The sequence below is a fragment of the Pezoporus occidentalis genome, unplaced genomic scaffold (assembly GCF_034315485.1).
Source record: "Pezoporus occidentalis ecotype Australia unplaced genomic scaffold, CSIRO_AGI_Poc_V1 ctg93, whole genome shotgun sequence".
In the NCBI taxonomy this organism is placed as follows: Eukaryota; Metazoa; Chordata; class Aves; order Psittaciformes; family Psittacidae; genus Pezoporus; species Pezoporus occidentalis.
Window position 1 is genome coordinate 5,199,286 of NW_026916294.1, and position 11,422 is coordinate 5,210,707.

General features: G+C 45.7%; 1 protein-coding gene across 1 annotated transcript; it reads left to right on the forward strand.

The window, feature by feature from the left end:
• Window positions 1-3,200: 3,200 nt before the first annotated feature.
• On the forward strand, window positions 3,201-9,477 carry LOC134157123 (ankyrin repeat domain-containing protein 9-like). Its single transcript, XM_062605719.1, has 2 exons — window positions 3,201-4,579; window positions 8,858-9,477. Exons 1-2 carry the CDS (start codon window positions 3,707-3,709, stop codon window positions 8,864-8,866), a joined length of 882 nt encoding a protein of 293 aa, XP_062461703.1. The 5' UTR covers window positions 3,201-3,706; the 3' UTR covers window positions 8,867-9,477.
• Window positions 9,478-11,422: the final 1,945 nt, after the last annotated feature.

Below are 11,422 nucleotides of genomic sequence, written 5' to 3' on the forward strand. Positions count from 1 at the left end.
TGCTTGTTCCTTGTTGCATAGGGCTCGGGCTCATTGCACTTGGGAAGTGAAGCACCAGGTGAAACTCACATGCAGCAGGCTAAGCCCTGCTAATTATAACCATCAGCCCTTCTGTGCGCCATGAAGTGTTCATGACTCCAGCTTCATATGCTACAGTTAGTAGAGTTAATCATAGGCCTGTTATGACAGGAGAGGCCTTGAGAAGTAGAGGCACAGGATCTGGTACAGAGGAGTACAGGCATGGGATGGGAAAAGATTGGGCAGAGGCTTGACTCAAGACCTCACAGCTACAAACAACTCACCTGTGGCCAGTTAACTGAATATGGAGCTGGACAAGGATGGTTTTAGGTGCAGCAAAGAGGACAGAAATAGTGTCTTACATGTATATAATATACATACATAGTAAATTGAGGTTTAAAATGGAGTTTCAATGCAGTGAAGAAAAGACAAGGTGTAAAAGCATGTTGACAGTCCTAAAACTGACCCCCAGAATATTCTAGAGTGAGGAGGAGGAAACCATCACCATCAACATCACATTCCTCCCACTGAAGGACTCCGAGGCTGATGAGTCCCTATAACACCAGCACCAGAATGAAACCACCAGCCTTAGGACCCAGGTGAGCAAGGGCAGGGGAGCATAGCACCAGGAATAGGGCTCAAAGCTAGGAAGTATATTCATAACTACTCATTATTATTAGTAGTAGTATTATATTTTATTTTTATTAGTATCATCATCATCATCATCATCATTGAAACTTTTTCTGCATAGGAGTAGTATTTTTTATCTTTCTGTAATAATTAGATTCTGTAATAATAATTTGTTTTTTTATTAGAGTGGTAAGATTTCAGTAATACTAACAGTAAATTCACATCTTTACATGTAAGATATCTTCCCCTTTTGTCCAGGAACCATATGTTGAGCGTAACACTGTAAGAAGATCCCTGAATAACTCAGAAAAACACTGTATTTCTCGCAGGCTCACAGTAACCAAATTACTTTAAAAGCTGAAATCACCATCAAAATGTGAAAAACGTATCTGTCCAGGAGAGGTTTAAAAAGCATCTTGATCCCAACTGAAATAGTAAATGGTGGTTTTTTTCAGTTTCACCCTTCTAAACAGTTCCTGCTCCCTTGGATGCTCTCTTTATGAGTCAAACCTGATTCTGTTCACCTCCTAGACTGCACTTTGGCCAAGAGGGAAGCCACAACAAATACTTCATGAGGTAGGGTACTTTCTTTTTAGCCACATTTCAAAATTCAAAGAAATAAACAGAAACTCCCAAACTCCTAATCTTCTTCCAGTTCCATGTTAATGTCTTCCATTTCTAATGAAGCTATGTTTTACACATGCATTATGCTTGTGATAAAATTCAGAAGCAATGCACTGCCACCAAACAAGTGCCCTCAGCTCCAGCTTTTCTAAACTCCTGGAAAAAACAAAATAGACCAAAGTCAGGGGCCACCACAGCAGGCAGACCTGTGCCATTTAATACCACACAGAGGGGAGAAAACCATGCAAAAGACTCCCCTGGTTTTGTACTGGGCTTCCTGGGCAGAACTAGGGTGTAATCTGTCATTACAAGATCAGCTGTGATTACAGATGTTTTCATGTCCTGGACATCCTGGGCCTATGATGTAGATGTGATTGATTGCCATAAGCCCAATGGCCATTCTTTATTAAGGGATTTTGGATTCCCTTTTCCTTGGAGATACTCACAGAATATTTTCCCCTTGACTTTTGTGTGTCTTTGCACCAAGTTGAACTCCATGTGGGCTATAACCAGTGGGCAAAGACACAGCGTTTCCAAGTTTGGTCTGTAAAACTGAGCCACGTAAAGTGTGTGTGTGTGTGTGTGTGTTTTCCCATACCTGCAACATGGAAATAAAGAAATTAATGTAATTCCCGGGGTATAGTAATGATTTACTACTAGGAGAAGCTCTGTGAGAGCTTTAGACAAAAGGGCCTAACCACTTCAGTAGTGATTCATCTCTTTTCCACATACTAAAGTCCAAGTTTCAGATGCTTTGGGTTAGGAACTGGGGAACCAAAATGTGTCTCTAAGTGCTCAACTAATGCCTGAGCCAGAGCATGCTGGAGTCAGTGGTAACCTCCCTGTGCCTTTCAGCAGGCTTTTGATCTGGCCCTGAGCATGCACATAGTTTATTGTGACTGTGGGTGCAAGACAGGCAGTACCATGTACAAATGACTGTGTAGCAGCATTTCCATGCATAACCACAGTAACGGTGGGTGAAGACTGGACATATACCTGTTTATTCCAACCCTATGAAAAAAACTCCCTAAAGAGAAATGCTTGTGCTGTGGAACTGAACACCCAGAACTTTGGAAGATGTGCTACATCTACACCCAGTTTTGTGAGTGGCTTTGGTTTTCTCTTTGGAGACCCCAGACAGCATTTGGAGATGTTCAGATTCGATACTTGAATACTCTCTGTTTTGAGTACACTGAATAAATGTTTGTGTCCTTGCTAAATGGAAAAAGAAAAAAAAAATTGCTGTATTTTCCCTGTTTCCATATCAAAAAGGTGAGACACCATCTTACTGAGAGCTGTTGATATATAAGGCACATGGAAGCCCTCCTTCCTTGCACACAAGTTGCCCTGAAGAATGTTTAGCTCGCTTTTTTTCTGTGAATTTTATTTTGGGCAGGTCCTTCTGCCTCATCCCACAGGCACTACCCCCTCAAGCTTGGAGACCTCGGTCGGCTGTGTCTTACCAGGGCGTTGCACAAGTCCCATTGATTAATCCCACTTCCTCCCATTGCGACTGGCTCTGACCCCAGCCCTGGACCGTGACATCTGAGAAATGTTCACATCAAAGCTCTCCACACACCACTGGGGTTTGGCCATTGACCTTTTGTTTATGTACTTGCTGTGCAACAGAGAGGCACAGATACTTCTGTGCTAAACAAAGGCAGGTGTTTAAACTGAGCAATATGCTTCCGCTTTATGACTCTGGGCTATAGTTACTCCACATGCAGCTTGACTCTGTTCTCTGCAGACATTAATGCTGGGATCTTAAACATCACTAATGCCTTATAGACAATCCATTACCATCAGTGTCTGCTAAGTGGCTAGCCATACCATTATTTATAAAATAGGGATCCCTTCCTAATGCTACAGTTACCAAGCCCTTGCTTTCCCAAGCATATAATCATGTGTGTTTTCATCTGTGGACCATTTTACACTGCCACATATTTTTTTACTATATAACGAGCTGTGTATGTGTGAGTGACACACAAAAAGAGAGATGAATATTGCTCTTACTGCAGTGCCTGAGCTGATCTGGTTCGACACGAAATGCAGACAGAAATCCGCCTCACCTCTCAAGCTAATTTTAGTCTCTCCCTCTGTTCTCGCTAGCTCTGTGTGTGTATAAAATCACTCGCAGTCTGACAGCGTTCCAGTAACCTGTGCCACGCGCAGAGCGGGATGTACTTACTAACCATCTGCTTGCATGGCATGGGTTAACTGAGCCTGTGGGATTGTGCTTACCTAAACAAAACCACTGCAGTGAGGGGAAAAACAATGAATGGGTGGAGATGATCAGCCCATGCATTCCAGCTAGTGCAGTCCAGGCAGCAATGACAGCCTGAAGGTTGCAGCAGCACCGGGATCTGCATTCCAAGTTCACAGATCTTACAGTCTGGAGTGATTTTACGTGGAGCTGTTCTTTATTTGCTGAGCCATGGCCAGTAACCAGGCCAGCCTGCAGGATGATCAGAGCAGGCACTGCAAGTTCTTATCCTATATGTTCTACCAGGCTGTGAGAGATCACAAGCCTGTGTGGATGCTGGAAGACATGAGAACTATGGAGTATTTTTACTGGGAGGAAAATGCCAGCCTAAGAACCTACTCACCTTCAGAAGCCCTTCTCTATGCAGTGGTGCATAACCACCTGCCTTATGCTCAATATCTGCTGTCTCATTTTCCAGAGGAGGCTCTCAAGGTGCCTGGGGAACACTTCTGCTATTGCCCATCCTCTGCTCCTCACTTGGCCATGGCAGTCACATATGACAGGAGAGATATCTTGGGGCTGATCATCAAAATTGCACACAAGCTTCCCAGCTTGAACTCCTACATCAATAGGACTGGCTGCTTTCATCTGGAAGATGGGAAAACCCCCCTGCACCTTGCCTGCGAACTGCTGAGGTCAGAGACGGTCCTCATCCTCCTCGGGAATGGAGCTTCTCCCAGGATAGAGGACAGCAAAGGGCTTACCCCGCTGGACGTCATCCTGGAGCAGATGTGGGACTCCAAAGTCAACGTGGCATCAAAGAAGCTCTGCCTCGACTACCTCTTGCTCTTCATGCCCAACCCACAGTTTAAGATGCGGAAAGTTCTGCAGGAGCATCCCGACCACTGGACAGCTTTGCTGGGGGAAGACAAATTCAACAGCCTGGTGGGGAACACACCTGCTTCTTTATATCTGCAAGCTATGCAAACTATCCTCCAGACTCTTCCCCCCTCCCACTTCCCTAGAAGCATCCAGGAACTACCTATACCTCAGGCACTAAAGCCCTTACCATCCTATGGCAAAAAGCTACCGACAAAAAATGTGGTAAATGTTTTCCCTTGACTTTATTTGCTGGGTCTTGGATTTTCAAAGGCAACTTAGGGGAGCTGGTCATCCACCACCCTCTGCATTTTAGTGTGATTTTAGTACTTAACCTCTTAGGCTATACTGGGAAATTCAATCTTTTGTGACAAGATTTTAAATGTCTTTTTTAATTGATTGCAGGCACGGCACTTTTAAAGGCAAAAGCCTTCCTTGTTTTCTGTTTCTTTGTGCATGTGAAGGGTTAAGTGTAGTCGAGACTGTGTTATGTTCGGTTTCTTAGCTGTCAGCTGGTATCAGTGTATCTGAATTCCCAATGTGATCACTGTATCCTGTGTAATGTACCTGGGTAAAAAGAAACTACGTGCTCAGTGGGATTGTCAAATGGTGTAACTATGGGATTGTTTTTTGCTAGAGCTGGGACAAATACCATCCCGTACCAACAGGGTTCAGATGCCAGGTTTCCTTTCCAACAATGATCTAGAATCATCTGGTGATAACCAAAAAGTCGATGGCTGATGCTGCAGGGATGTAGATCAGATCCTGCACAGTACCTGGTTTTACTGGGTTACTTTTCAGCAGGTCATAGTGTGGAGGGTGTGAGTTCACAGAGGGGCCATGAGTGTGTGTTCCTGGGTTGGGGATAAAGACAGGCAGAATAGCCTAAGGAAACCATTCTGTCTTACCTGGGAGTGAGTGGGTTAAAGGCAATCCCAGCCCTGATGCCTGTACAGACTTGTGCAGTGGAGAAGGAACCATTTTTCCTGATGTCCAGTAAACAAATGGAAATCAGAGCAGGGCCAGCAGAAGCCCTGTCCTTCATAAGTGACATTATTTCTTCCTTAACTTGTGTTTTAGGTCTGAATGTTATCTCCACAAGAGACATAGCTCACTAACTGGATTTCCCAGTGGGTCTCAGAGCATTTGCTAGTTGTCCTAAGCTGGGGTGTGATGTTTTGCTGTTGAAAGTTGTCACTTGATGTCAGTAAGAGTATTTCTGCCACTCAGGTCCAGACAGAGGGCCTGATCCTGGAAAATACAAACAGCTCCCATTGACTGCCCTGGGCACTGCAGGCAGGGGGTGTTTGCAGAAGGCAGGGCTGAGACTGCCCTGCATTTTGGGGAGCTCTGTGCCTTGCTGCCCAGGCAGAGCCCTCTCTGTTCAAACTGGTCCTGTCTCCTGGCTGTGCTCACCAGCAACAGAGCAGTGGCAGGATCCCAGCTCCTTTGCGGGACATCCCTAATTTTGGACCCCAGTGTTTGCTCTCTTTTTAAGTGCAACCCTCTACTCTGCTGAAGCAGCATTAACACATTTGTGCCCAAAGGCTGTGGGGCACAAGCCCCTTTCAGCAAGCTAAGAAAGAATATGCATTCCCATCTCAATTGCTCCGTGCAAAAATGGCTCATGTCTCATCTGGCTACTTCCCTGTGCCTATATCAAGATGGCTGTGTGGGAACTACACCCTTTTCCCATCACCACAGGGAACAATTCTGCTGGGTTTCTCTGTGTGCAGGATACCTCCATGTGCAAGGCTGCTGGTGATGCCAGCTACGGCCTGGTGGTGATTTCCTGGGCACAGACAACTGGAACATCCTTTTAGGGATGCTCCTCCCAGACATCCCTTCCTGTGGGCCACAGAAGAAGCTCAGTGCCAGTGCTGTCTGGGCTGTGCTAGGTGAAGATGCAGGCTTGTTTGTGAGATGGATGTCAGCCCAGCCGCCGGAGTGGCAAGCAGGCCAGGAAGGGGTTAACCTTTCTCTTGAAATCCCACATTCCCGGTGCTGCAATGTCCTTCCACCCCTGCCCCTGGGCACTTCGTGTCTTTCCATATCGTGTCTGTTCCTCCTTAGGGTGTGGTATTCCTCCTTGGGGCAAGGTGTGAAGGGTAGCAGAGAAATTCAGGGTCAGTTTTGGGTGAGGGTTTTGCGGAGAGGCTGCTCCCTCACTCGGCAGCCTCTGCGGCAGGCGGAGGCTGTCACCGCTTGGGAAGCAAAGCAGAACCCAAGGCAGATTTACATTATAAGCAGTGGCTGAGCTGCTTCTACTAACACTTGCAGGTTCCCCAGCTCAGCCCCCCCTCAGAAACCCGGAGCTGGAGGCAGAGGTGCTTGTGCCCAAGGCTGATGAGGGCAACTCTGCAGAGCACAGCTCCTGTGCATCCCTGGATCCGAAGGAGCAGGATTGGGTTTGTCCCTACCAGCAATGCAGTATCTCATCTGGGTGGGCGAGAGGAGAGGAGGCTGCTGATGGATATTATTAGAATAGTAATTAGGCTCTGGGAGCAGGGATCCCGGGGAAGGAGGGAAAGGAAGATCAACTGTTATTGCAGTTATTGAGCAGATCTGGCTCAAACCCAGGAGAGTTTTGGTGCTATAAAGAGTTCCAGAAAAGCCAGGAGGGAGGGGAAGGCTGTTGGACTCAAATCAGATGAGGCAGCTAGGAATTCATGGTGTAATGAGGTAGCACTTTCTAATAAGGAGGAAGCTGTACCCAGAGACCCATATCAACCCACTGTGAGCAAGTGGGTCTAAAATGGCACAGGGATCTCTTGCTGGCTGTAGTAGTTGTGAATGTTTGCAAAGGTCAAGGTTCAGGCACTTCAGCCTTTGTGGGTGGGTTTGTAGCAGGCAGCAAGATGCTTGTGTGCATGTATTTGTCCATGTGGAAGGCTACACTATCCACTGGCCCAGACAGAAGGTAAGAGATGGATTCTCAAGCAACTGCTCAAGAAACTCACACTCTGGAGCATATCTGCATCTGGTACTACAGCCTGGAAGAAAGCTGCTGGCCGGCTGTTGGCCAACGTGTAAATTGTACTCAGCTCAGTGCACAACAGGCAGGTACTTGCCCTGCGAAGATCTCTCCTCAGCCTTCTCATTCTCCTTCTCCTGACCACTTTAACAAGAGACCAAGCACTAGCTGGCCCTCAGCTGCTGAGCTACCATCAGACCTCCACGTGCAGTCCTGCTAGGCTGGAGTTTAGGGCCATTAGCTTTGTGATAATAACTCTTCCCATCACCTGTAGTGATGTGAGTGCAGGATGAGGCATCCTTCTGTTGGAAGGGAGGAATCTTCTCCCTAAACATGGTTTGCTTATCTTGTGGTCACCTGCATGTTGGTCTGAGACCCCTTTTTCTTTCTGCTCAGTACGGTGACATTACATCAGATACAGCCAAATCTACCTCAGCCCTGTGTGCGCTGATTTTTTCCTCCACTCTTTCCAAGCCAGATCATTAGCAAAAGTAAACTCTTCTCCATACTTCCTGTAACCTGACAGTCCATAGTCTTGAAAAATCTATGTTGCATTTCAAGTATGTTAGTGACTTTGTAAGCAAAAGGGTGCTAGGTGCTGTGTAGCGATGTTTACATTTTGCATACGTAGGTACTAAGTGTAGCTAGAATCTGTATTTCTGAGCTTGGGAAGAAGAAGAAAAGCAAGAGAGAAAAGAGAGGGAGTAAAATCTTTGCTAATCTTTGGATTACAGATTGACTCTGCAGGTTACATGTTTTTAACTTCTATTTTGAGGCATAGCATTGTAAGGATATGAGCTGAGTGTGTATATGTGTGACTGCAGTTTCAATGAGTATCACATCAGTATCACGGCAAGTGACATGTGTGTGTGTGTAACGTGTGGATGCCTGGGTGCACATGTATGTGTATGTAAATGTGTGGGAGCCGGGGTGTACATGTATGTCTGTGTCTCTGTCTGCCCTCTCCTGGTAGAACTCATAACTGACTGACAATACTTACCCAATACTCCACATCAGTGATCAATGCCTTAAGAAAGCAGCCTTTTCATGAGAAAAGTGTGTGTCCCAAGCTCCGTGCTGCTAACAGGTAAGGACAGTTCTTTTCTCCTGTAAAGAGGAAGGTGATTTGCTCTTGAAATGGGTGCTTCATAGAGAAGCTGTGGCTGCCCCATCCCTGGCAGTGTTCAAGGCCAGGTTGGAGGGGGCTTGGAACAACCTGGTCTAGTGGAAGGTGTCCCTGCCTATGGCAGGGGGTTGGAACTAAATGAGCTTTAAGGTCGCTTCCAACCTGAACCATTCTGTCATTCTATGTTTCTCTGAACACCAAGGACAAGGGCTTCTGCTCACAAACAACCACAATCACCCCATGAAGAGTTAGCGATAGGGGCCACATTTTATTCTCAAATCCACCTTTTTTTTTGTTAATAAAATCTACTGAACATACATTTTTGTCTTTCTTTTCTGTGGGCTGCCAGCAAAATTCAGCCACTGCTGACTTCCTAACCTTATGCTTCTGTCTATTTCTGCAGCACTATTAGCAGGAAGGACAGGCCAGATTCTGACCTCAGTTACACCTCTTTACAGCTGAAGTAATGCTTTTTAACTCAATTGCATCACTCCCAATGTTTGTTGGTCTAAAGGAAAATAGAAACTGTGCACTTACATTCTTCAAGGCTCCATAACTCTGACTTCAGCATGGAAATAAATGTGATGCTTCACCATTGAAAACACTTTTTTACATTTTTCATACTTGGATTGTATACAGATCTATATTTTCCATCTCTCTGGCACCAATGGGCATGTCCCTGCTCCCAGTTCCCTTGGCTTTTTTGGAATCAGAGCGACAGTTACAGATGCAATTGCTCACTGATTAAGACCGAATGTTGCCATACCCAAGTACAAATGAATGTTCATTGTATGATATGACTTTCTTATAAAGCCATACTTTTGTAAGTTTGGTTTCTCTTTTTTAGGGGAAAAATAATCTTCCATATAATTGTGTTTGTACATTACTCGCTGCATGATTAAAGATAAAAAGATTGTAACGTGCTGGGAATAAAATGTCTGTACATACCCTGCTATAATGAGGCATATTAGCTGTGAAAATCATCAATCTGATTGTGTTACTGTAATAAACTTGTAGTACAAACTTGATGTGTCTTTTATCAGCCAGACACCAGTATCTATGGCTTTTGCTTTGGCTCATCGTGGTGTTTGACAATTTCATTCTGACTGCTGAGGCATTACCTCCAAATATGTGATCTAGGAAGATAATATTTTCCTTCACAGGCTTGCAATAGCTGGCTGCATTCTGAGGACGACCCCAAGTGATGAGGTGAACCCACATTTCACAGATCTGCTGGAAGGTGGCAATGAATCAGAAGAAGGGGCTCTACAGGGGGGAAGGTTTTGATTATAATCTTTTAGGTCTGAGTTCAGCTCATGGCAGCTTATGACAAAGCTGTTTCCAGTGAATAGAACAGTACTGGCAGCCTCTTTTCCTTCCTAAAGTTTTTCTTTGTTATGGAATAATGCCCCAGAAAAGCTTCCAGCACCAACTCCAACTGTTTCTGTAGGCTCAGGTGCTGCTGGAGGCCCTCAGGCAGATGTGCACCTTACACTTGCTGTACTCTCCTTGGGTTAATGATGCACTGGCTTCTGTGCACAAACACAGATCACCCAGCTCCTCCTCTGCCCCAGCAAAACCAGCTGCCCACAGTGGTTCAGATGATGCTTGATGGTGATGACTATTGCCAACTGTACCTCAGTGCAGGTCTCCTCAGTGTGCACTAGTACCTACAAGCTGTAACCAAGGGAGTTAGGACTTTAACCTGTGCTTGCACAGTAAGTTAGTGATTTCATGGAGAGGGAATTGTTTTGTTGGTCTGAAAGAAGGCCAAGACTATCTCCTTGCCTTCATAATGGTGCTCTCACTGCTTCACCACAAGGATGTGATCCCCAAAGATGTACATTTTCTGGCTTTTTTGCTTTTGCTTCCACCTTTCCTGTATGAGGATAAGATGATCCAATTTTTGTCATGCTTTGGCAGCTCTACTGAGGCTGAGGGTGACCATCAGGGCACTAGTGAGCAGCTCTGGCAGCTGAGGGAGCCCTGGGCTGACCCATCCCTTAGAGCCAGCCTCATCTGTAGAATCACAGAATGGTTTGGGAGGGAAAGGACCTCAAGACCATCTAGTTCCAATCCCTAGCTATCAGGTATTTTACAGCTGTAGTTAGCTGTAGCCCACACCAGCAGGTGACAGACAGGTATTTAAACACAGAGAAATTTAAAGGGTATATCCCATTGTGGGTTAGGAAAGCACTGTCAGAAGCAGATGATGCATTGACTGAGATCCTGCCCACACCTCAGTTACTTGAGGGCACCTCCCTGAGTGAGTCACCCCAAATACATCTGATAGGTTTGGCATGTCCCATACTAGTCCTTGTCTGTCTGGCCAGCAGAGCAGCAACACCTTCTGGGAGCAGGCACCACATTTTGCTGCACCATCACACTCAGCATATGGGTGACTGTGCGCAACTGTTGGGATCCAGTTCCCAAGATGCCCACATATGTCTCTAGCACTTTGGAAGCTGCTCTGAAGCCAAGACACCAGGTTTCTCTGGGGGTGATACCCAAAGGCCACTGGATTTGGAAAATCCATTTTGATTTTCCAGACTGGGTCCCAGTTCTAGCTCTAGTAAGGTGTGTTCGCCTTTTGCTATGGATCTCTTGTGCAGCACAGATTTTATTGCTAGTGGGAAGGCCTGTGGTGAATTTCATCAATACATACAGGGAGAAGATAGGTGTGTTCTGTACACAGCTAAGACCACCCACACCACCAGATGGGCAGATTCCCCTGCAGAGCTCTGAGAAGGAGGAATGGTTATCACATAGTTGTCAGGCTCACAAAAGAAAACCTGGGAGAAAAGAATGAAAGAAAAAGGTTGGGAGAGGAAATATGGCAAGATCCCTTCTAGGAAGCAGATCCTACAGTTAAACAGAATAGGGAAAATACCCTGGAGAATCCCAAACTGCAGTACAAGCTACAAGAAACACAAAAACACCACTTTCTCTTAGAGCTCAGCTTCACTGT